The sequence below is a fragment of the Cheilinus undulatus genome, linkage group 4, assembly GCF_018320785.1.
Source record: "Cheilinus undulatus linkage group 4, ASM1832078v1, whole genome shotgun sequence".
NCBI classification, from domain to species: domain Eukaryota; kingdom Metazoa; phylum Chordata; class Actinopteri; order Labriformes; family Labridae; genus Cheilinus; species Cheilinus undulatus.
The window spans coordinates 44,907,857-44,933,894 of record NC_054868.1 but is presented as its reverse complement, the minus strand read 5'-3'; the positions used below and the strand labels follow the sequence as shown (position 1 = coordinate 44,933,894).

Sequence of the window (26,038 nt, the reverse complement as noted above, 5' to 3'; positions counted from 1 at the left end):
TAATTTAGATGACTAAACACTTATTTAGACAGACAGTCTCAGAAATGTTTTGCTTAATTTTACCAAGTTTGTTCAGCTAAATGCTACTAGGCTAAATATTACACACTGCACCTTTAAATCATATTTGCTGCTGATTCATTGTTTTCGCCTCTTTTAACCTCTGTTTCGCTGCTTTTTTGCCACTCTAACCACTTTTCCAATTTTGCCGCTTAACCATTTTTTTGCTTCAGACTTGTGACAACTATGAAGAAGAGCATGCTGTTTCAAAACATCACTTGTTTGCTAATAAACACCTGATATGGGAGCTCCTTAGTGTGCAGAACTTGTCTCCTTGCCTATAAAATGTTAAGACCACCCACAAAAAGTTTTTTTCAGTCTGCTCAAAAGGTGATTGAAGATGGGCCCAAGATTCAATTGCTAGTGAGGGAGCTAGTACTAAATGCTACAAAACCAGCCTGCATGTGTTGATGTTATTACATGGAATCTAGGGAGGGTCCATTACCTGGGCCTACTGGAGGCCCATCCATTTCTGTGGGCAGGCCTGACATCACTACCCAAACCTGTGGATTTTTATCCTTACATATGTCATTCCTTTCTCACTCTTCCTGTTCCTGTTTACCCAGGACACAGGGCAGGATCAGTAAAGAGATAAAAGGTATAGCTTTGTCCACAGGAGGCGCCAAAATCAGCACAAACCCGAGTTGTTCACAGGAATGTTAAAGCAGTTGTGAGGAACTTTGGATTTGAGTTGATTTTCACACCTCCTGTGGATAAAGTATGTAGAGTAAAACTTTTAAATCAAAAACAAACATCTCTACATGGACCAGGTTGATCCTATGCAGCTTTTCTTTGAAAACAGGGACAGTGAGCTTGGTTATGTGATCAAGGCATAAAAAGTCAACCAATTTCGATCATTTTCTCTGAATAAAACCTTCTGAACAACAGGGCCTGAAGGGTAAACTTTAAAGCAAATGGATGGATGGCAGTGATTACAAAATAAATATATGATGGTTGATGCTGTACCCTAAAGTCCCAACATTTATGTTTGTGTAAATGTCCAGTACTTATGAGTTAAAGAAGCCCATGCTGGCTGTGATGGAACCTGACATGCTGAAAACCATCCTGTTGAAGGAGTGCTTCACTTACTTCACCAACAGACGGGTGAGATCACACAAAATTAACACTGAAACACAACAAACAACAAAAGGAGACTGCTTTACAAGAGAAACTCTTACCCAAAATTGAAACAACACAAAGGAAACAATAACCAAGAAGTAATACTAGCATCTTACAATCCAAATATTCACCCAGTGCTATCAAATAAATAGAATATTCCTTGCACAGCCCAAAAAAGGGAGAAAACCAGGCAATCCAAACACAAAAATAGTACAAATGAGGAAGGAAATACTAAAAAGCCTTTATTGTAATAGCCAAATCATTAAAAAGCCAACATGTTTCCACCAAGTTGGTCTTCGTCAGGGCTAACAAACATTTGTGTTGTGGTCACAACACTGTAGACTACAGCTAGTGAAGGCAGTCACATGAATCAGAGAGAAGAAAAGCCAGGAGAAAATCTTCACACAGGGCTCACTAATCAGGCATTATAGTGTGGCCTCTCCCAATACCAGTGATGACCAGTTAGAGGCAACCACAAACTCAGAGAAAGATGAGGCAGATGAGACCAATTACAGAGTAATCAGCAATAAAAGAAGACAGAATGAACCTTAATATGAAAATAATAACAAATAAAACAAACAATCAAAATACACTCAAAACACATTAACATCTAATATATAGGTCTGTGAAAAACATGAAGAACACTAAAATGCATTACAAAAAACATGACAGGTCCAAATCCTCATTCAAACCAGGATATCTTATCCTTACACAGCCTTGTAACCTCCATGTACCTGCCAATATCTTTTCTGTATAGTGTTTTATATTTGCCATTTGTTCAACTAATCCAAACAATTTTTAAAATAGATTAATGCAAGAAACAACTAATTTGTTGTAAAAAAAAAGTATCTGCCCCTTTCTCTTTTTTTTTACTTTTTACATATAAATGTGCTTAATCACAGTTAATTCCTGATTTTATCAGGAGGGGCAATTACTTTTCACATAGGGCCAGACAGGTTTAGATGGCTTATCCCTTTAGTACATGAAATTATCACTTTAAAACTACATTTTGTTTGAATATTGTAATTTGACTGTATAGAAAAAGGAGAAATTAATGTGTAATGAGTAAAAATATGAAGAAAAAGAAAATGGCTAATCAATAGTAAAAGAATATTAAAATTTACTATTTACACAGTTTGTTTGAAAGCACTTCGTCACTTTCCACTACTAAAAAGAGGAATCTCATGTCTTCACATTATGACTACAAACAACATGAAATAATACAATTTCAGAGCACCAAAAGGATGATATTTCAGCATGTTGTTTCTTTAGCCTGCAGTCTCAGACCTTGGCACCAGCTTGAGTTTGATGGGCCGTTTTGGAGCCAGCAGGCCCTGGACATCCATCTCAAAGGGGATCTGGTAGGAAAAGGAACATGAAGAGAAAACTAGTGTAATCAAAGCTAACAAGGCATAAAAGTCTACCTTGTTTGTTTTAATCTGCAAACAATCTGAACTGTCACAAAGGGTACAAACATTACGCAATAAACAGATAGCTTGTCATCGCCTGGACATTATATAACCCTCAATATCACAGTCAATCTGGCAATGAATAGTTCTTAGAGAGTATCACTCAGTGTCATATAAAGTCATATAAAAGCATTGATAACAAGGGTAAAGTTGAACATGTTTGGTCTTACCTCAGTCTCCTTACACACAGCGAAGCTGTACCTCTGGAGGATCTCCACTATTGCTAGTCTCATCATCACCAGAGCAAAACGCATCCCGATACAGTTTCTTGGCCCGGCCCCGAAAGGCATGTATATGTAAGGATCAATTTTGTCTTTGTTCTCCTTGCTGAACCTAGGGGTGCAAACACACACAGAATTGAAAAACTGACCCTCAGTGGTTAAGATTTTCTCCAAACAGGTTTCTTTCCTCACCTTTCTGGTTTAAACTCCTCTGGTTCAGGCCACACATCAGGGTCCCGGTGCATGGGCCATGTGGGTACCATGACAACCATCCCCTTTGGTATCACAAGGCCATTAATCTCCACGGAGGCCTGAGCAACACGCTCCAGACGTGCAGCAATGGGGTACAATCGGAGAGACTCGTTGATAGCGGATTCTAGATACTCCATCTGCATGAGAGCCTGGTACTCTACAGGAGCCTGCACAAACACAGAGACACTTTGAAAAAGATTTCTATGTATCATTACTTTACTTTGCTCTCTTTTTACAGGAGACCGCAACTCTGATGTATAAGGTAAAAATAAGAGCTTCAACAAACTGCCCTAACCAAACTACTACCCAAGCAGCAACCTCTGGAAATAAAAATGGAGCTCAACGGAAGTCTTTTCTTACTCAGTCATTTGTCACCACTTGTTAGTATCGCTCCCTTCTTCCTTTCATTCCCTCTTCAGCTGATAAGGGGCATCTACTCTCTTAAGCAAACAACCTTGTATGTCCAATCACCCTGCACCTGTCATATATATTTAAGATTTTTTTGGGGGCATTTATGCCTTTATTAACAGAATAGGACAGTGGACAGAATCAGAAACGGGGATGAGAGAGCTGAGGAGAGACATGTGGGAAAGTGCCACAGGCCGTTTTGAACACAGGCCGACCGTGTACATGGGGCGCACCTTAAACCACTAGGCCACCTGCGCCCCAACACCTGTCATATATTAAATTCCAATGTCAGCGGACGCTGTAACCCTCCTCCACCCCAGCCACCTCCACTCAGTTAATCAGCATTTTGTCCAGATCCTCACAGGTCTTCTGCTCATCTCTAGGCTCCATGGGGGGTATCCTATTCCTGCCATCGGCCTCACTACCCCTTCAAGTATACAAAGTAATCACAATGGAGTCATGTTATATACAGCTGGTGCTACCAACGTACCTTGTTGGGGAAGGTGGTGTCGATCTCCTTCTGTAGCTTCTTCATAACATCGGGGTTTCTTGCCAGGTTGTAAGCCAAGAAAGTGAGAGAGCTGCTGCTTGTTTCATAACCAGCAAAGAGGAAGATCATTGCTTGAGAGAGGATCTCATGGTCGCTTAAACCTAGGGAGATGGAATGGGATTTATTTAGGATCATTTAAGTTGTGCTTCTATTTATGTGTAGGCACTGCATGTCTGTGTACAGTATGTGTGCTACCTTTTTCATGAACTGCTCCACTGGGGTCATTCTCCTTCTGAGAGTCAATCATCAGCTGAAGGAAATCCACTCGAGCCTACAAGTAAAGATAGCTTTATTTATATCTCTGATTTTGCTTTTACAAAGGGTTCATATAGTAAATACACACATGCACAGACAGTCTTACCTTTTTCTTGTTGGTCTCCCGCTCTGTCTTTAACTTTTGCAGCGCAGCATAAAAGAAGTCAGTGACAGATGCAGGGAAGAAGGAAAACTCAAACTTCTGCAATACTGGACCCATAAAGGGGAAGAAAGCTGGAGTAAAGCAGAGAGCAACACAGTTATTAAGGGCTGCAAACACTCACAGTAAGCCACCTGATATCCATCACGTTCCAAATTACTATGGAAATGATATTTTTCTCTGGTTTTCCTAAATAGTCGATGCAAATGAAAGTCAGTAGAATTTTAAAGTCATCAACCGTTAAGGCATAATTCAAATTTTATTGAACAAATCTCCCAAAGATAACTTAAAAAAAAAAAACCAAAATGCACTGTTCCAAATTATTATGGACAACAGAGTTTCTGAACATTTTATAGGCTGGGAAGAACTGAAAATAGTCATTTGTTGAATTTGCGGCATTAGGAGGTCATATTTACTGAAATCAAAAGCTATTTAAATAGAAAACATCTTAACAGGCCAAGTTACATGTTAACATAGGACCCCTTCTTTGATATCACCTTCTCAATTCTTGCATCCATTGAACTTGTGAGTTTTTGGAGAGTTTCTGCTTGAATTTCTTTGCAAGATGTCAGAATAGCCTCCCAGAGCTTCTGTTTTGATGTGAACCGCCTCCCACCCTCATAGATCTTTCGCTTGAGGATGCTCCAAAGGTTCTCAATAGGGTTGAGGTCAGGGGAGGATGAGGATCACACCTTTTATGCCCATAGCAGCCAATGACACAGAGGTATTCTTTGCAGCATGAGATGGTGCATTGTCATGCATGAAGATAATTTTGCTACAGAAGGCACAGTTCTTCTTTTTGTACCATGGAAGAAAGTGGTCAGTCAGAAACTCTATATACTTTGCCAAGGTCATTTTCACACCTTCAGGGACCCTAGAGGGGCCCACCAGCTCTCTCCCCATGATTCCAGCCCAAAACATGACCCTGCCACATCCTTGCTGATGTTGCAGCCTTGTTGGGACATGGTGGCCATCCAACCATCCACTACTCCGTCCCTCTGGACCATCCAGGGTTGCATGGCACTCATCAGTAAACAAGACTGAAAATTAGTCTTCATGTATTTCTGGGTCCACTGCAACTGTTTCTGCTTGTGAGCATTGGTTGGAAAAACAATTTTTGTAAAACAAAAAATTGAATGTTTATGACACCAAAATCCAATTTGCATAATAATGTGGAACGCGGTGTAAATATTGTTGTTTTTTTGCCAACTGATTTTCAAAACTGTAAAAAAAAAAAACTTTTTTAACACAAAAGTTAATTTTGTACCAACAAGGAGGAGGAGTGGGTTTAACAGGTCAAACTTCAGCATCTTCTTGATGTTATTGACAAACGGGTCTGAGGGGTTGTTGAGTGAGTCGATGTCTACACTGAAGGCTGTGCTGGTCACTACGTCCATACTGTAAGGTCCAAAGAACCTAAAGAGCACACAGACACATCAAATACTGACTTTCACACTTATACTGACCGGATTTCAGACATTTTCTGAAAAACGAAACTTGAAATGTTAGATCATTGGTGTTCTTACTCTTTCATCTCCAAGGGCTCATTTTTGTCGGCTTTCTTTTTCATATTGCTGATCAGGTTAGCAGAGTGGCGTTTCATTATGTCAAACATCTGAGGATCAGAATGAGACAGTTGAGAATTATAACAACAAACAAGTTAAATACGATACAGGAGGGGAAACAACAGAATATTTAATTGGTATGCAAGATATTATCAGTCTGAAATGAAAAAGAAAAGCTGTTAAAAAGGCACTGCTAGACTATTGGCTTATATTTAGTAGGACTGCCAGCGGCAATAAAATGGGTAAAAGAATGAAATGAGTCAATCCATGTCAACCACCAGCCTAAAGTAACCATCTTCACAGCATTTTTTAAATTATGGCAACAAGAAAAATGTAGAATAGCCAATAACCAATGCACAGAGGCTACATCTTTAAACAGGCTATTTTTAAGACCCCCAAAAGTACTGCAAGATAATTCAGGGGGTCACAAAAAGGTTGAAAATGTTTGAAAGAAAAAAGTTGAGCACAGTAGAAGACTGTACCTCTTTCAGCCTCCCTGATGTGAAGGAAGGAGAGAGGACGCTGCGGATCCTCCTCCACTGATCGTCCTCAGCGATGGAAACGGCATCATACAGGGGTCCATTTAGGTAGAAGTTCTGCAACACAGTTAGAAAGAGAGTTAAGATAAGAAGCACAAAACCTTTATGAGTGAATGAATGAGTTTTAGTGTAAGGGTACGTACTCTGCGGTTGGTGAAGAGAGAGTAACACTCCTTGACCAGAACAGTTTTGACCATGGCGGGGTCTGTGATACACAGCACAGGCTGACGACCATCGAAAATGCTAGAAACAGAAAGTGAAGAGAAAATGATAATCATGAGGGACATTTCTGTAATGAGATGTTCAATGTCAACAGACAAGCAGCTCAGAGGAAACAATCAAATTTACATGAGATAAATGCAAAAATTCTCAGTGAAGCAGGCAGACTTACCCCCATGTTTTACCATATTTCTTGAAGCAGTCTTCATCAAATGTGAAGAAACCCTAAACAGACAAGAAGATTATATTCTAAATCAACATCAGTTCATTTTAACAGGACAGGGGTGTGTGGATTTTTCTGATTCTTGGGGGGATTGTGGACAGGCCAGGGGCACATATTTTAGTTAGTAAAGCCTGAAAAAGTGTATTTTGCATAATTTGTGACCTTTAAGTATTTGTCCACAACACATACATGTTTTATTTAGGATGTCTCAGTGGTGATGGAGAGCATTTGGTATGTCACCAATTTGACAGGAAGGTGCCATAACTCCCTTATGCCACATCTGATTTCACTCATATTTCACATGTATGATCAAGGTCTGCCCCTCAACACATTTAAAGAGTAATTTCATGGTTTTGCTGTAGCGCCACCTGCTGTAAGAAGCCAGAAACACCTCTAAATAATTTTTCAATCTTCTTTCAATTTGAAATAATAATGAAAACATCAGTCCTACCTAGATCATATCTTAGTTTTCATACTGCCACCTAGTGTTGACAGCCAGTACTAATTCACATATTAAAGACTTTGGAAAATGAAAATGAATCTGTATTTAGGATTGTTGTATGACAGGTCACTGTGTCATGAACCCCCTTGTTCTAACTGTAGTCAAATAAAACTTCTCCAAGTTAGAAAACTAAGCTACAGAATCATGACAAATAAGGCAGTAAAATCTGCTACAGGATGGTGTGGGTGTGACCGTTGAATAAGCTGAAGCCACGCCAACTCAGGAAAAATACAATCCTTTAAAATGTAAAAATGTTACAAACAGAATGGAAAAGTTCTCACACCTTTATCCTGCCCCTTGACCTTATGAACAGAGCGCAGTGGCCTGGCTCTGTGCCAGAAGAGAGAGTTTTTTTCTGTCTAAAATCTTTTTCATGATACACTAAATGATCCATAGACCACTGTGGCTGATAGATTTGGCAAATTACCTCACCATGAAGGAAAAAACAGCATTTAACTGACTGTTAACTTTCCATAAAGGCAGTGACATCAGATAACAGACTGTACTTAGATGAACTGCTCTGTGATTTAGAGGGACGGGGTCATTCCCTACTGTGGGATCATAATGTCACCAGCCAACATACTTGCCCCTCTCAAATTAAACCCAGCAAGGAAAGAGGTGAAAAACTTTTTAACAGTCTAAATCCAGAATTCAGTCACATGTAGATCTCAGTGTTTTCAAATTTACAGCAGCCATATTCCAACATATCAAGTGTGTTACGACTAAAACTTTGGATTCACTTTACAGGGTCTTTAACTCCTGTTGTCTTCGTTTTTACTATGCACCTTTTGTCCTCCCGGGTCAAATTGACCTGGTCTTTTTTGACTGCTTATAGAGCATGAGGTATAAAATGGTTAACAGTTTTTTTGTTTTTACTAAACTTGTTTCCAACACATTGATATATACATAACACTTTTTTTTTTGTTATTTATGGTATGATTTTTTTCAGGCAATAATATGGAAGAAAAACACAGTTACGACTTTTCAAATTTCAGAATCGGGTCAAATTGACCCAAGGACAACAGGAGGGTTAAGTGCAATATGCTCATTATTTTTATTTAATCACAGTCCTGGGAGGATCTCTTCGCTCTCTCTGCTGTGCAGGATCACACTGAATGTTGTACCAAGAATTGACTTACACCGACAGTCGCCATGCACCGGCGTGTGATGGCCCTTCAGTGCTGCTTGAAGCCCTAGCTAAGCTTGAATTCCACTGCATTTGGCATACTTTTCTCAAGTCAACCTCCAAATAGAAACAGTCCTGCTTTTCCCCCCATAATCCTTGTTGCCTTATACCATGGGGTTAGTTACCATTATGCAGTCGTATCATTATTACACTAATCATGAAGAGGAAATTGTTCATAAAAAACCTTTTTGACCCACATTGGCCAATGGGTTTACAAGCAATGATTCAGACTACTAAAATAAAGTGGTAAAACTATGAAACAGTGTCACTATACTGAGACAAATGTCAAGTGAAATTCTTTTGAAGATTCAAATCTAGCTTAGACCTCTGAGGGCGAGAAAAGACCTGCTTTGGTCAGTATTTTGCCCTGTTTCTCAGAAATAACAATGCAAGCTTCTGCACCAAGCTACACTCAATAAACTAACATACTTAGGAGATTTTTTTACAAAAAACACTGCCCTATTATCCTCTTCAGGAGTTCTTTTACACCACTATTTACCTTGCTGAGACTCTACTGTTATGGTGTGATGCCTCATTTACCAACCTTTCTATATGCCAGCATAGTGCCGAAAAAAGGGATCGGATTGGGACCAGGGATGCCCATTTTCTTGAATGTGTTGTACGGCCACATAGCGTACCTGTGTAAAAACAAAAAAAGAACAATGTAAGAGAAAAGAAAAGATTTTTATCACACTAAAACATGCTAACAAACACAGATAAATAAGCCAGACAGTGGTTCTTCAACACTTACACAAATAACAGAGTAACAAAGGCAACCAGGAGGGTCCATGTCTCAGTGGAGAAAAAGAACAGGTAGCCCATCTCTGCACCTTTCCCTGTCGTCAGTCAGTGGCAGAAAAAGTTCCACTGAAGCCACAAATCAAATCCAAAGCTTTTTTATACCGAGCTGGATGGACCTGTTGCGTGAGTAAAGGAAGTATGTGGGAGGTTATCCAAGCCAGCATGCAAAGCTCAGTAAATAATTGACAACAGAGACCAAGAAGAGTCTATTAGTATCAAGTTTAATCAGATGAGACATCACTGACTCTGCAGTTTTTGGGATCTGAATGATTTTATTGCTGTGTTATAAAAGATGAAATGCACACAAAGTTCATGAAATGTCCATTAATTCAGATAAGACTTAATCTTGTTTTAGTTAAATGCTTCAGGATCCAAGCAGTATCTATGAAAACAACGATGAATCTTGTATTTGGTCACGCTTTATCTTCTTGATTATGTTGGCACAATAGAGGAGTATTCAGGCCTTAAACCTGCATTGTCCCAGGTGGAGGCTCTCATTTGTTTTACTTAGACACATTTCTTTGTTATCTGTGCTGGACTGAGCACATGTCCTAACATTTTCTCAGAAGTCTGGGTGGTGCATTGGTGTTGTCCTGACAAAAGGAGGTGAGAGGCCACACTTGTTACATAACACAGAGAGAACAGGCCACCCCTCTTGAGCCTGGCACTGCACTGCAGAGATCAGTGCAGAGCAAAGCTGAATTTACCACAACTTGGCCGAACAAAAGAGAACCATGGGCTACTTTCTCTTTTTCTCTTTAGAAACATGGATCCTGCTGATCACATTCATCTGCTTATTTGTCATGTAAGGAGAACAAGCTGATTCAGTCTTAGTGTTTCAGATGACTAAAAGAAAGGCGTTTAAAGCACCAAAGTGTAGCCATTTCCTCTACTGTTGACACTTACTGATGATTTTTGACTGTCTAGAGACATAACTGACTGTCTTTGTTTCCCACAGGTATGGCTACTCTAGTTATGGAATATTTGAGACGTTGGGGATCCCAAGTCTCAAGCCATACATGTACTTCGGCACAATTGGCAGGCTCCACAAAGTATGTAAATCTTTACATTTAAGTCACTAATTTTTAAAATGGTGTGTCATTTAAGTAACAGAAAATGATGATTTTTCTAAAAAGTGTGAGTTAAGTAACTCTTTTTTTAGGTTTATTATCTGGATGACACAGAGAATCAAAAGAAGTTTGGCAAGATATGGGGGTGAGTATTCAGAGCCTCTTAAAGCATGAGCAGAACTTTACTGAGCACCAAGAAAAACATTATTTTATTACGTGCTGTAAAACTGCGAGGGTCTGACCCTTGAACCTCTCAATAGTTAGCGGCTTACGTCCGCACTTGCATAGTAATTCATGAAGACCTTAGTGTCTTCTACATGTATACTGTTTAAAGACAAACGTTAGATTTTATATTTTGGAGTACATTTAGAAGTAGTTTCCCATGTGGGCTGCCAATTTTATACAATGCATTCTGGGTAGTGATGACATCAGGTTGCATCAAGCAACCATCACTGTTTCCAACGCTTTTCACCAATTTTATCGCACATTTTTGCTACTTTAAGACGTTTTTTAAATCCTTACACAAATTTTTTTGCCACTTTTGACACATTTTGCCACTTTTCACCATTTTTCTGCCAATTTTTCCTTTCTTAAATCACATTTGCTGCTGATCCATTGTTTTTGCCTCTTTTAACCTCTTTTTCGCGTTTTTTTTTTTTTTTTTGCTGCTCTAACCCCTTTTCCAATTTTGCCGCTTAACCATATTTTGCTTCAGACTTGTGACAACTCTGAAGAAGAGCATGCTGTTTCAAAAAGCACTTGGTTGCTAATAAAAACCTGATATGGGAGCTTCAAGATGTGCAGACCTTTACTCCTTGCCTATAGAAATGTGAAGACCTGCAAAAAAAAATGTTTTCAATCTGCTCATAAGGTGATTGAAGATGGGCCCAAGATTCAAATGCTAGTGAGGGAGCTAGTACTAAATGCTACAAAACCAGCCTGCGTGTGTTGATGTTATTAAATGGAATCTAGGGAGGGTCCATTACCCGGGCCTATTGGAGGCCCATCCATTTCTGTGAGCAGGCCTGACATCACTACCCAAACCTGTGGATTTTTATCCTTACATATGTCATTCCTTTCTCTCTCTTCCTGTTCCTGTTTTCCCAGGACACAGGGCAGGATCAGTAAAGAGATAAAGGGTATAGCTTTGTCCACAGGAGGCGCCAAAATCAGCACAAACCCGAGTTGTTCACAGGAACTTTAAAGCAGTTGTGAGGAACTTTGGATTTGAGTTGATTTTCACACCTCCTGTGGACAAAGTATGTAGAGTAAAACTTTTAAATCAAAAACAAACATCTCTACATGGACCAGGTTGATCCTATCCAGCTTTTCTTTGAAAACAGGGACAGTGAGCTGGGTTAAGTGATCAAGACATAAAAAGTTAACCAATTTCGATCATTTTCTCTGAATAAAACTTTCTGAACAACAGGGCCTGAAGGGTAAACTTTAAAGCAAATGGATGGATGGCAGTGATTACAAAATAAATATATGATGGTTGATGCTGTACCCTAAAGTCCCAACATTTATATTTGTGTAAATGTCCAGTACTTATGAGTTTAAGAGGCCCATGCTGGCTGTGATGGAACCTGACATGCTGAAAACCATCCTGTTGAAGGAATGCTTCACCTACTTCACCAACAGACGGGTGAGATCACACAAAATTAACACTGAACAAAAAACAGTAAAAGGAGACTGCTTTACAAGAGAAACTCCCACATGCCCCAGATATAATGCTGCTCTCACATGGAAGTGATTAGAATGTGAGTTTGAAAAAATGTGTACATTTTATGAATGAACGACTGTATTTCTAACCATAATTGAAACAACAAACAAGCAAAGGAAACAATGACCAAGGAGTAATACTAGTGTGTTACAATCCAAATATTCCCCCAGTGCGATCAAATAAATAGAGCATTCCTTACATAGCCTTTTATCCTCCATGTACCTGCCAATAATATCTTTTTTGTATAGTTGCTTTATTTTTGCCTTTTGTTCAACTCATCCAAACAATTTTTTTAATAAATTAATGCAAGAAACAACTACTTTACTGTAAAAAAGTATCCGCCCCCTTCTTGATTTCTTATTTTTTGCATATTTGTCACACTTAAATGTTTCAGATCATCAAACAAATTTTAATATCAGACAAAGATAACCAGAGTATATATAAAATTACGTTTTAAAATGATGATTTCATTTATTAATAGAAAAGGCCATCCAAATCTGCCTGGCCCTGTGTAAAAAAGTAATTGTCCCCTAAACCTAATAACTGGCTGAGCAACCGTCGATGGCAACAACCGCGCACAGGGGTTTGGGGATAAGTCACATCACCGTGGAGGAATTTTGGCCCACTCTTCTTTGTAGAACTGTTTTAAATCAGCCACATTGGAGGGTTTTTGAGTATGAACATTCAAGTTTAAGGTTATGCCACAGCATCTCAATCAGATTTATGTCTGGACTTTGTCTACGCCAACTTCCTTTTCTTTGTTTAATCCATTCAGAGGTGGACTTGCCCGTGTGTTTCATTCTCCTCCTGCATAACCCAAGTACACTTGAGCTTGAGGTCACAAACTCATGGTTGGACATTCTCCTTCAGGATTTTCTGGTAGAGAGCAGAATTCATGGTTCCATCAATTACAAAAAGTGGTCCAGGTCCTGAGGCAGCAAAGCAGCCCCAGACCATCACACTGTCACCACCATGTTTATTTCTTTTTATGAAATGCCGTGTTAGTTTAATTCCTGATGTAACGGGCACACACCTTCCAAATAGTTCATCTTTTGTCTCCTCAGTCCACAGAATACTTTCCTAAAAGTCTCATGGTCTGGATCATCAAGATGTTTTTTGGAAGATGTGGGATCTCTTTTAGTTCTTTTAGGTCAGCGGTGGTTTTCACCTCTGACCTCTTCCATGTATGCCATTTTTCTCAGTCTCTTTCTTGTTGAATGATGAACACTGACCTTAACTGAGTCAAGAGAGGCCAGCAGGTGTTTAAATGTTGTTCTAGGTTCTTTTGTAATGTCCTGGATGAGTCATTGATTCACTCTTGGAGTAATTTTGGTAGGCTAGCTACTCCTGGTAAGGTTGACCACTGTTCCGAGTTGTCTCCCTTTTTGGATAATGGCTCTGGTTTGCTGGAGTCCCAAAAGCCTTAAAAGGCGTTGTAACTCTTCGAGGCCAATAGATGTTTATGACTTTGTTTCTTATCAGTGCTTGAATTTCTTTAGGCCATGGCATGATGTGCTGCTTTTGGAGATCTTTTAGCCTACTTCAGGTGATTACGTGATTTCTTTTTTCATCAGGTCTGGCAGTAATCAGGCCTGGGTGTGGCTAGTGAATTTGAACTCACTGTTCCAAAAAATGTGGTTAATCACAGTTCCTGATTTAACAGGAGGGGCTATTACTTTTCACATAGGGCCAGACCGGTTTGGATGGCTTATCCCTTTAGTACATGAAATGATCCCTTTAAAACTACATTTTGTATTTATTCAAGTTATCTTTGTCTAATATTTAAATTGGTTTGATGATCTGAAATATCCAAGCATTATGGCCACATATTAATCACATGAAACCCATGCTTGTAAGTGCATCATGTAAACAAGTAACCTTGCAAAGCAGATGCATACGCCCGTTTCCGTAGTGTTTCTCACTGGCGAATCCATCTTGCAAGGCTCCCATTGGAACCGTTTGGGCCCGGTTAGAAAGTGACAAGACCAGTCAGCGACGAGGGGCAGTACTTTCGGGTGCGGCGGAGTCCTGACAAGGAAGCAGCTAGAAGAGGCCTGTGCAATTATGGCAGAAAACATTAGCGTGGATGCTGCTAAAGCGCCAGTTTTATCAGAACTTTATGAAATGTCTCAGTCAAAAGAATAACAAAGAACAGCAATGAGTTGTTTTCTTTTCAAAACAACAAAAGTCGTGTACTGACATGTCTACAGTCGCCATGGTGAGCGTTTTGCCATTCTTTATGGAGTTTACTCCTTCGGTAGGGGCGCAGGCGCAGCTTGGTAGTGCTTACATCACATGTTTTGTTGCTCTGATTGGCCCTTAAAGATGCAACAGAGCATTCTTCCAATCACCCTCTTGTTTTTTTTTTAAAGACTCTGCCCTTTACCAAAAGCTGTGTATAAGTGTTTTACCAGATGGATGTGTGAAACACATCCATCTGACATGCCAGGTTAGTAAACAAGACGTTATCACATGCATAATGAGCTTACACATTTAGCGTGCAAACTATCTGAATTTGACTGTAGATAGTCTAGAAAAATGACCCGACCTCTCCTAGAGTCACTGCAGGCTGAGATAGAATATGTCTACTGTTTTGAGAGAAAAGTTATTTTTATCACAAGCACATAATGGTCTTTTTCTTTTGGTTTTGTGTCTTCTCTTGGCTAAAAAATCACAGAAAAAGGCTGAAGGGATAATAAATCCAGGTGCACTGAAGTCACCCATTTTTCTTTACTTGTTTTGAGGCCCTGTACTCCAAGTCATAGCCTCCTTCATTTAATTTGTTGCAACTATTTTTACATAAACGTGGTCCGATCTCTCTTTCTTTCCTGGGAGTGTTTTCACATCCTGAAGAGTTTGGCATTATTGTTATTAAAAGGGCTACAGCCAGGAGAAATAAAATCAGCTGTTTAACTTATTTTTCAACCATCATGCACACACAAACACAAACAAATGCTAAAGACTGTTCCTCTTTAGGACTTGGTTCTTAATGGAGATCTCTACGATGCAGTGAGTATTACTGAGGATGATGACTGGAGACGACTTCGGCACATCCTCTCCCCTAATTTTACCTCTGGACGACTAAAGGAGGTATGAGTTTTTAGTTTACCTATTTTTTTTTCAAAATTAAGTCAGAAAGTATTTTCATCCCCTGTGTTCTCTTGCTTATTTTTTGCCTTTTCGTCATTGAAGCTCTTTGGCATCATGAAACATCATTCAAACAAACTGACAGCCATCCTGAAGACGAAGGCACACAATAAAGAAGTTATTACAGTTAAAGAGTGAGTAAATAGCACTACAGAGGTTCCTGCTTTAGTGACAAATCCTTGGTGTCCTGTTTTTCTAACCTTTAGTGAAGATCTGTCCTTTCTGACAATAGGACACTAAATGGCCACACAAAAAGTACATTTATTAACCTCCAACTCCTTGTTTCTCTGGTGGATCGGGACTCAAAGGTGCATCACAAAGCTGTTTTCAGATGTGTGCCTGGAAAAATATTGTAGCAAAGTGTACAACGCAAGCTTTTATTTTGAAGGATGTTTGTCCATCTTTTGGTTTCGACACATCCTTTGTTTCCATCTCAAGCCTAAACAGCTCCATCTTTTTAACAAAAACATTTGCTAGTGATTGTAATTTTACAAAATTTGTATCCTGACTTGAATTCTGGCATATTTTAAAATGATTAAAAATGAAGCTAAGAGAATTTACATTGCAACGTATGTATTCCAGCTTCCTGGGAGGCTACAGCTTGGATGTGATGGCGAGCTCCATACTCAGTGTGGATTTGGACACTCTTAACAAACCCACAAGTCCCATCATCACACACGCCAGAGAGCTGTTTAGAATTTCCATACCTCTTTTCATGCTCCAAGGTAATTTATTACTCCTCAATGACACCTTTTGTCTTATTTGGAGAAAATGTTAAAGATTTCTAATCAAATCTAGAGAAGTGAACCACTTTTCTCTCCACAGGGTGTTTTCCTATTGTACTTCCTCTCTTGCAGCTGATGGGTGCCTCACTGTTCTGCAAGTCTTCCACAAAGTTCTTTAAAACGTTTGTGGAGAAGGTCAGAGAAGAACGCAACAAGGACTCACAACAGGTCTGCACTGAACCCAGCAGTATTAGTTGTAGTAGTAGTGTGCTAATAATGGTAATAATAACAGCTATAATCATTATAATTATACTTATAATCAGGATTATGTTAATTGGTCATACTTGTATTTCATTAGTATTAGTATTAGAAGTACTTATAGTGGGAGTTTTAAGATGAGGCCAAAATAATGATGCCAAGCATGGGCATTTAAGCATTTTTTAACTTATTTTTTATTATAAGTAATAAAAATAATAAAAAATAAGTACAAAAAAAAATTAAAGTATTTTTGAGCCAGATTCTTCAGAGTGGGGACCAACTGGAAAGGCTTCAGTATTAATGCCACAATGCTTCTGCTAAGAGAAACACACACTCAACTTGGCTGGTGTATGTGTCATTGTTGTCAGTCATGGCTTTTTATACCATTTTAGTCAGTGGGAGGAGCTCTAAATACTAAGTACAGCCCAGTTCAGACCAAAGATTTGCATCTATAAGAGCTGAAACTTGGAATCGTTGGCGACAGGCCACGCTGCAACATCCTAACACATTCACATTGCTGCAACTCAGGGGAATAATGTATTGTAATTCCCCTTGTCATCACCATTGTTACGGCCATGGTTCGAATTACGGGGGACCTAAGGGGAAGTGGACTCCCCAGAAAAAGGCACGAGTTCCCCTGAAAGCCTCAACTGAGATGCTTAGGGGAGCTCTAAAAAGGAGTCAACATGTAGGTTATTATTTTATTTTATGTACGTTAAGTTTCCTAAAATATGAAACCAATGGTATAAATGTCTCAGTGTTGTTGGTTTACTTCTTTGTTACATGATACATTAAAATTTTCAACTGTCTGTCTCCACAAATCAACAAAATTCAACAGAAAGCAAGAAAGCACGAGCAAGCAAGTCCAAATTCAAGGCCATGTTGATTGTTTTCTTTGACATTGAGGGTTTAATTTTAGAGGGGTGGGTTTCAGAAGGGTCATCGGTGAATCAACACTATTACAAACAGGTTCTAGAAACACAGGGAAAAAAATCAGAAGAAAGAGACCATATTTGTAGAAAAATGGTTTCATTCTTCATCAAGACAACACGCCAGCTCACACTGCGCTCTCGGTAAGTCGGTAAGTCTAACCAAAAACAAACTGCCTACTTAAGATTAAAGAGAAATGCAGAGAAACAGGACTACTGGCAAACTACAGCCCAAACCAAACAACAAATCCCAGCAATCTAAGCATTCATGGGGACGCACAGAGAAGAGGAAGAATTCTCTACTTGGAAAGCATAATAACTGATTAAACTAAACAAGGAGAGAAAAATAAACAAACCTCCTCATATGCGTTCATGTCCGGGAGTGTGCCATCTAAGTGATCTTCTCCCTGCTTCTCTGAATACTCCCCTCCTCTGCTCTAAGTGAATATCACACTCAGGTGTGCTGCAGCCTGTAGGTAGAAGTAGGAGGGAGACTGGAGAGCCAGGGAGAGAGAACATGTAGTAGACCAGACCATTCTGATAACTATTATAGCATGGCAGTGCATTTTCACAGCACATATAAACCCAAAAATAACAAAGACTAACTTTGGACTACGATATCTGTTAAAAAGACAAATGTAGCTGCTAAAAGCAGAATTTCTCATGTGATGGCTAGTATAACACTACACATCCTACCTTGTAATCATTACAATAATCCACTGAATGATTTTATCCAGCTAAGTATCTTACTTTAACAAACAGTTTTTTCATTTCTAACCATCAGGACTCCTTGGTCTGAACTGGGCTTAAGGCGAGGTGTTACACTGTCCAGTCTTTATACAGTCTATGATTTCAGCCTGGTGAACTAGGGTCCTAACCTTGCAAAGCAGATGGAAACGCCCATTTTCATGTTTTCACTGGAGAATCCATCTTGTTAATCTGCCATCTGAACCATTTGGGCCCGGTTAGAAAGTAACAGGACCAATCAGCAACGAGGGGCAGTACTTTCAGGCACGGCAGTCGTGACGCAACCAAGCAGCAGCAGGAGGCCGGTGCAATCATGGTGGAAGAGCTGCATTTGAAGAATAAAAACGAGCATAAGCTGACAATGTGACCTTTTTTCAGAATCCAGCAGACATGCTACAGAATATGATCAACACCCAGACTGACCATAAACTTGGGAAAGAAAAGGAGAATAAAAGTAATTACACAACATCATTGCACTTGACTTTTGCTTTCGTGATTATGAAACAAGATAATTGAGATTAGATGATTAGTGCTGCATGCGTCTGTCTGTTAAATTAGTTTTTATATATTACATCTGTACATTTACATTTTTTCATGTCGTTATTCTTATTTATTGCATGTTTTCAATGAATATTAAAGTGTTAGAAGTGTTTAAGTTTAAAAATGCATGTTATGCAGATGCTGTAAAATCAGAGAGTAATCATGTTTAATGATTGTGCTGTCTGTATCAATCAAAACAATCCTGATATGATCTTTGCTAGAATTGAGCATCCCTGTCATACACACATCTTTACATCTATACTCATGTTCATGCAGTCACACTAAAACTTTGCCTCTGTTCATCTCCTTTCCCACTGGTGCATCCTGACAGGTATGAGTGATCATGAGATCACTACTCAGGTCACCATGTTTGTGTTTGCTGGTTATGAGACAAGCGCCACTACTCTGGTTTTCCTCGCCTACTGTTTGGCCCAGAATCCAGAAGTCATGAAGCGTCTGCAGGAGGAGATAGACACCACCTTCCCTGATAAGGTCCTCATTTCTTTCTCTCTTCATTTTTCCGACCAGCACTATTTTTCTGCTCCGTGTTACTGTTATCTGTTATCCCCTCTGCAGGGTCCTGTCCAGTATGAAGCCCTGATGCAGATGGAGTACCTGGACTGTGTGGTCAGTGAGTGTATGAGGTAGGTAGGGGTCAACCGATTACTGGCCTGAGAAGTGTAAGTGATTCTGACTCTGAATATCCAATAAGAACAAATGCCAATTAAAAACATTTCTATTTTGTCAAAAGGCTCTACCCTCCAGCTGCCCGTCTTGAACGAGTAGCGAAAGAAACAGTTAAGATCAATGGGATTATGATCCCAAAGGGCATGCTTGTGATGATTCCAGTCTTTGCTCTGCATCATGACCCCACACTCTGGCCAGAACCAGAGCAGTTCCAACCTGAAAGGTATCTGCCAAAAGATTGTGTGTGTAAAGCCTTTTTTTCCTGTGGGAATAACTGAAGAAGCAGTGAGCTACTAAATAATCCATGTGTAATGTTGAAGAGAGGCCTTCTAAATGATTTCTTTTTTATATTTAAAGCAAATTGTTCAAGTTTTGATCATTCAACAGTCATATAAAACATTATAAATCCTTACTTTTCAAAATTTTTTGATGTATTTAATTTTTTGGTCTCTTAAAGATTTAGTAAGGAGAACAAGGAGAACATCAAGCCATACTCTTACCTGCCATTTGGGGCCGGGCCGAGGAACTGTATTGGGATGCGAATGGCTCTGCTGATGGTCAAACTGGGCTTGGTGGAAGTTTTGCAGAACTACAGCTTCGAAGTCTGTGAGGAGACAGAGGTAATTTCTTTTTGACTAGAACAGTCTTCAGTTAACATGATCTATATCTGTGGTTCCCAAATGGAAACACAGGACCCAATAGGTGGTCAAGGGGCTATTTTTGATGGATTATGAATGTCTGCTTGGGAAAAAAACATATGGCAAAAAGTCTAAGATGCACAAAAGCCCTTAGAAGATCAACACTAAATGGACAAAATATTCAGCCACCAGACCGTTACACCATCAGGGACTTTAATGATATTATATTCAAATATATGTACTTTAATATGGAGTTGGCCCCCCTTTTGCAGCTAAACTGGACCCTGCTCTGTGATTTTACGTGGTCTTCTGCTTCATGGCTGAGTCGCTGTTGTTCCTAAACACTTCCACTTTCCCATAATATCACTAAAGCTGACTGTGGAAGATCCACCAGGCATGATATTTCAAGAACCGTCTTAACCAAAGGTGGCACACATCACAGCACCCTGCTTGAAGCCACTGAGCTCTTCAGAACGATCCATTTTGTATCACAAGTGTTTGAAAATGGAGACTAGGTGTGTGATTTTAAACCCCTTTGGTAACAGGTCTGATTGAAACATCTGAATTCCATTTTAAACAGGTGTGGCCAAATACTTTTGTCCATATAGCGTATATCCATATTTTGTTTACTTTTTGTTTACTCCGTGTTGCAGCAGCAAAAAGTAAATTTTGGTTGTTTTGTCAAGATTTATTTTCCTTAGTATCTTGAGATAGTAGAGATTGTTTTCTTGTGATTTTTTTGTAATTTCTCTGAAAAACAAAACCTTATTTAAACATTAACCCTGAAAATAGAGTAAATTAGAACATGTGCTTGCATGTCCTCCCGGCACTTTTTTGAAAATACAATGACTGTGTTGTCCTGTCTTTGTTAAATCAGGTGTTTTGTTCCATCTTAGGGCCAAATCCAACATTTTTCATCAGCTAAATGTAATTGGTTTAAATTTTTTAAAGAAATTGAGATCACACTTTTTCATTTATGGGCTGGTGGTGGATCCTAAAGCTAAACCAGTTGAGAACCACTGGTCTGTGTGTGTCCTTTTACATACAAAAACAAATGAAAAAAATACAAAAATTCCTTAATAAAGGCCTTCTTTTTTGTTGGATTTCTCCATTTCCTAGATTCCCTTGAATATGGACCCTGCAGGCCTTACTGGACCATTAAATCCAATCAAACTGAGGGTGGTGACACGTCCCAACTAAAGCAACATAAAAATTAAGAGTCAAACATTCCTCGAGATTCATTGATTGTCTTGATGTCTGACTTAATCAGAAGGCTTCTTTAGCTACTACTGTTTGAAAACAGGATTTGTCCTTCACTGTTACAAAACATCCACACATGCTAGTTCTCAAAAACATCTTCGTTCACATGAAAACAACAAAAAACTGTTAACAGCATGTTAACAGTAGTCCGACCGACAAAACACCGATGGGGCAGCACACTCACAGACAGCAACGATGTTCTTGACGTGGAAAATTTCACACCATTCCACACAATTTGTCAAAGCTGTCCCATCAGCCTGGACTGGGTCTGGTCCAAAACTGCAGACACTGTTGGTGAGGTTTTTATCTTCATAGCGTTGTATGAAGCAGCAGTGACCTCCATAGTCCATTCAGGTGTCTCTTATCAGCACAATGAGAGAGCTATTATATGAGAGTCTAGGCGTGTCATAAATTTAGTAAGCAACGTTAACAACACAAGTTTGATGAAAGTGATAACGTCCCAAACCAGCAACAACAAACAGAGAAGAAACCAGCACACAGTGTAATATTACAAGTCAAAAACTCTGTTCTCCCCGCCTACACCTAAGTGAACACTTTTTGAGAATCCTCAAGTTAAAAAAAAAAAAGGCAATTAAAAAAAAAAAAATCCTATACTGAAATTATGAGATAGTAAGTCACAATTATGAGATAAAAATCGAAATAATGGGATTAAAAAAATTGCAATTATGAGATGAAAGGTCAAAATTATGAGATGGTCTGTCATATATATAAGATGAATAAAACAAAATTATGAAATTGAATCGAAATTATTAAAAGTAGGTAATAAATATAAGACAAAAAGGCATAATTATGAGATTAAAAAGTGAGAATTAAGAGATGAAAGGTCAAAATTATGAGATAAAAAGTCAAAATTATAACACAGTATTCCATATTTATAACACAAATAATTTGATATTATGATATAGCAGGTAAAAAATATTAAATAAAAAGTCCAAGTTATGAGATGGTCATAAATATTGGATAAAATTTCAAAATTACGAGGTAAAAGTCAAAAATATAAGGTCTTAATTATAAGATAAAAAGTGAGAATTAAGAGATAAAAAGTCAAAACTGTGAGATAAAAATGTTATATTATGAGAAAGTAAGTCATAACTATGACATAAAAAGTCAAAATCATAAGATAAAAAAAAATGAAAAGTTATGAGATTACGTCATAATAAGAAGAAAAAAGGTAAAAATTATATGATCAAAAGTTGTGATTAAAAAGTCAAAACAGTTACCTTTTTTGTCTCATAATTGTGTTTTTTCTAAATCTCAAATCTGACTTTTGTTTTAGAATTACCTTTCATAATTTTCTTAACCCCTCAAAGCCTGAAAACCCAAATTATAGCCAGAAAATTCTAACTTTTTGGGACTGACATGATTATTTAACTTTCTACTGAAATCCAAAAATGGCTGCCCATACCTTTAGGTGTGTTTGAAAGGGCAAAACTTGCAGAAATACCTCGCCCACGTGTGGACAAGACCTGAATCACAGACTCTCAAAGAGACACTGATATGCTTAGATTTTCCTGTTTTCATGATTCAATTAAAACTAGAGATAAATGTACATAGAACAAAGTAGCTGCAGAAATATGTTAACATACAAAGAGTAATGAGTGAAGGAGAAAGCCTGAGTTACTCAATGACCGTCCAATTCCAAGGATTAATATGTTGACCAGTAATGTTGTTTCTTTTTCCTGTTTACTACTGAACTCTGCTGCTAAAACTGTTGTGTAAAAGTGATGTCACATTCAGTGTTGTTCTTTTGTGCCTTATTTTCATTAAAATCTAAAAAAAAAACATGGTTAATCACATTTATTATGGAGGAACACCTGAAGAGCATGAAGAATATAATGTTTATGTGCAATATGATCAGAGGTTTTTGTAAGATATGTCAAACTGGACAATACTAAACTGTTCTGAATAGACATCCACTGATGACTGGCCTTTTAGTTAATGATCCAAATCAGTTATTCACCACATTAAATGATGATATGAAAGGACAAAGCAATTGTGACCAGTAACAGATGATTACAGGACATGAAACCATTTAAATAAATCTGTATTTCTTCTATTGTAAATAAATTAATCAAATTATAGCAAAATGCTTGTATTCAATAAACAGTACAAATGAAAAAAATGTTTCCTCTCATCTTGCCAGCACATCTTGTAAAGCTTAAGAGTGTTTGACACACAACTTTTCCCGCATGAAGGCTGAGCTCACCTGAGCTGAGCAAAAACATCCAAAAAACACAGAAACATATTTCCTCTATACCTGTGTCACTGTTGGTAACAATATTTAAACAAGCTTGAGAGCAGGAAAATAAATGACATTAGTGTCTTTATATCAATCTTTAACAAAGAAACACTGGATTTCTACATTTTTGAGAATTAAAAACATACAGTCACATCTATATCTATATCTATATATATCTATATCTATATATATATCTATATATATATATAGATATATATATATATAGATATATATATATATATATATATATATATATATATATATCTATATATATATATCTAGATATAGATATATCTATATCTATATCTAGATATATATATATGGACACAAGTGTTAATTTTGCTGGTTACATAATCATACAGGATTAAAGTGTAGACTCTCAGCTTTTAATTTGAGGGTATTCAAATCCAAATTGGAGCAAATGTTTAGAAATTACAGCTCTTTCATATGTAGCTGCCTCTTTTAGGGACCAAAGGTAATTTGTCTTGAAAGCCTTCTCATGGGCATCATCCATCATCAGTGAAGCAAAGTATTGGAGTTGATTCCAGGTGTGACATTTGTATTTGGAATCTGTTGCTGTTATCTCACAACAATGGAAGTGAAAGAGACCATCTTAAGCTGAAAAAAAACCCAGAAGAAATCCATCAGAAATAATAGCAGAAATATTTGGAGTGGCCAAATCAACAGTTTGGTACATTCTGGGGGAACAAAGGAGCACACTGGTGACCTCAGGAACTCAGAAAGGCCTGGACGTCCACAGAAGATAACAGTGGTGGACGATGGCAGGATCCTTTCCATGGTGAAGAAAAACCCCTTCACAGCATCTGCCTAAGAGAAGAACACTCCAGGATGTAGGTGTGATGGTATCTAATTCCATTTGTACCCCTTAGCCCCTCCCCTTTGTCTACCCTTGCCCCTTGAAACAGAGTGGTTATGGGGTAGGGGTAAACATTCACCTAAGAAACAAGACGCCACTTGATGGCTGTTACATCACGCGTTGCCAATAAATTGCTGCGTCATCAGCTGACAAAAGTTCATATAATCAAGATGTCCTTGCCAAATTAGGTATGGTCAATAAAGTTTGGACCATCGCATTCATACTGCGGATCTCTCTGTGGATCTGGTCCATATATTTATACAGTTAATAGCCCTCGTTTACACTTGTACATACCGAAAATACAATAAACTCTCATCCCTAGTAGCTAAAGATTGAATATATGAGAAAACAACTGTCATATTTTCTATTATTATTCATAAATGCAGAAAATACTTGCATTTATGTGCCTCCTAGTCCATTGTGCCATTTCGCAAGTGAACACAGTGCATGGTGGGAAATTCATCTCACCCCTCCGTTTCAAGAATGGTCCTGAAAAATCTTTGTTTCAAGAGCTATGTAGCCCTTGGTCCTGGCCCTCGATTCAAAAGAGAATTGGGATACCCTTTCACCTAAAGTGAATTTGCAAAACTGAGGGAAAGGGCTAAGATAAGGACTAAGGGGTAGAAATGGGATTGGCCCTAAGTCTACCATAAAAAGAAGACTTGAAAAAAGAAGTGGAATATTCTGCAACTGTTGAGTCAATCACCAGATCTAGACCTGATCGAGCATGCATTTCACTCGCTTAAGACAAAACTTAAAGACCCTGTAAAGTGAAATCAAAAGTTTTTGTTTTAACACACTAGATATGGTTGCTGTAAACATGTGAATGAGATCTATATGTGACTGAATTCTGGATTTAGACTGTAATAAAGGTTTTCACCTCTTTCCTGGCTGGGTTTTATTTGGGAGGGGCAAATATGCAGGCTCATGATGTCCCCCCACAGTAGGGAATAACCCCGCCCCTGTAACCCTACAGTATAAAGTCACAGAGCAGTTCATCCAAGTATAGTCCGTTGTTAGCTGATGTCACTGCCTTTATTAAAAGCTGGCAATCATTTAAATGCTGTTTTTTTGTTCATTGTGAGGTAAATTTCTCAAATCAATCTGCCACAGTGGCCTATGAATCATTTAGTGTATCGTAACCAAAGACTACAGGGAAAACTGAACAAACCCTGTGTAACGTCAGCCGTCTGCCTACAATAGGCGGAATCAAACAGTTGTTGAAGCCAATCCACGGCGGCTTCCATATTGAAATCGTAGTCTCAACCCAACTTTGGATCAACTTAACGGCCCGCCCACTAGGCGACTTCCTGTCAACTAGCTAGCTTGCATTCTGGTTGACAGAAATGTAGCCTCTGCCTGTCGAGTGTAAAAACCGGCTGTTTAACAGGTGTCTAGACAGGACTACCGGTGTTCATGCAGCCAGCCTCAAGAGGACACTCGCAATATTGCAATTTTTTGCACTTCTGCATTGGCTTCATTTTTCAGGACTGGAGGTTGCCGCTTGATCATAACAGACATTTGAGCCAGAAAACTGACTTTGTCTCTTCTTCTAAGGTCAACAAAAGGTCAAGAGACAGGCTAATGGCGTGAGTGATTTCCTCAGTTCAGATTGTGGCATTTTTTAATTTGAGAGGATCTTATTTCTCCT

At 38.6% G+C, this 26,038-nt stretch overlaps 2 protein-coding genes across 4 annotated transcripts; one reads left to right on the top strand and one right to left on the bottom strand.

Annotated features, from left to right (window-relative positions):
- Positions 1 to 1,397: 1,397 nt before the first annotated feature.
- LOC121507904 (cytochrome P450 3A40-like) lies at positions 1,398 to 17,831 on the bottom strand. The gene is made up of 14 exons (XM_041784291.1): positions 17,735 to 17,831; positions 9,477 to 9,642; positions 9,270 to 9,363; positions 6,987 to 7,039; positions 6,739 to 6,838; positions 6,539 to 6,652; positions 6,018 to 6,106; positions 5,759 to 5,907; positions 4,438 to 4,565; positions 4,272 to 4,347; positions 4,017 to 4,177; positions 3,059 to 3,285; positions 2,816 to 2,978; positions 1,398 to 2,534 (listed from the first exon to the last, which is right to left on the bottom strand). Exons 2-14 carry the CDS (start codon positions 9,545 to 9,547, stop codon positions 2,445 to 2,447), a joined length of 1,515 nt encoding a protein of 504 aa, XP_041640225.1. The 5' UTR covers positions 9,548 to 9,642; positions 17,735 to 17,831; the 3' UTR covers positions 1,398 to 2,444.
- Positions 10,194 to 23,370, top strand: LOC121507903 (cytochrome P450 3A30-like). Of its 3 annotated transcripts, XM_041784289.1 has the most exons (14): positions 10,194 to 10,331; positions 10,485 to 10,578; positions 10,689 to 10,741; positions 12,142 to 12,241; positions 15,296 to 15,409; positions 15,512 to 15,600; positions 16,049 to 16,191; positions 16,292 to 16,419; positions 18,504 to 18,579; positions 18,997 to 19,157; positions 19,242 to 19,309; positions 19,417 to 19,575; positions 19,810 to 19,972; positions 21,110 to 23,370. In XM_041784289.1, exons 1-14 carry the CDS (start codon positions 10,261 to 10,263, stop codon positions 21,188 to 21,190), a joined length of 1,500 nt encoding a protein of 499 aa, XP_041640223.1. In that variant the 5' UTR covers positions 10,194 to 10,260; the 3' UTR covers positions 21,191 to 23,370. The 3 variants fall into 3 exon arrangements, with proteins under 3 accessions (XP_041640223.1, XP_041640222.1, XP_041640224.1); XM_041784288.1 differs by having other exon boundaries at positions 18,997 to 19,309; XM_041784290.1 differs by lacking the exons at positions 10,194 to 10,331; positions 12,142 to 12,241 and having other exon boundaries at positions 10,518 to 10,578; positions 18,997 to 19,309.
- The last annotated feature ends 2,668 nt before the right edge of the window (positions 23,371 to 26,038 follow it).

What these genes read in the sequence shown, in the direction of transcription:
- LOC121507903 (XM_041784288.1), top strand. Translation starts at nt 10,261, where the DNA reads ATGGGCTACTTTCTCTTTTTCTCTTTAGAAACATGGATCCTGCTGATC. An exon ending in CAATTGGCAGGCTCCACAAA is followed by an intron (nt 10,579 to 10,688) that starts GTATGTAAATCT and finishes CTCTTTTTTTAG; the next exon opens with GTTTATTATCTGGATGACAC. An exon ending in ACCTCTTTTCATGCTCCAAG is followed by an intron (nt 16,192 to 16,291) that starts GTAATTTATTAC and finishes TTCTCTCCACAG; the next exon opens with GGTGTTTTCCTATTGTACTT.
- LOC121507904 (XM_041784291.1), bottom strand. Translation starts at nt 9,547, where the DNA reads ATGGGCTACCTGTTCTTTTTCTCCACTGAGACATGGACCCTCCTGGTT. An exon ending in CCCACTCCTCCTCCTTGTTG is followed by an intron (nt 4,566 to 5,758) that starts GTACAAAATTAA and finishes GCTTTACTCCAG; the next exon opens with CTTTCTTCCCCTTTATGGGT. An exon ending in GGGAGACCAACAAGAAAAAG is followed by an intron (nt 4,348 to 4,437) that starts GTAAGACTGTCT and finishes CTTTACTTGTAG; the next exon opens with GCTCGAGTGGATTTCCTTCA.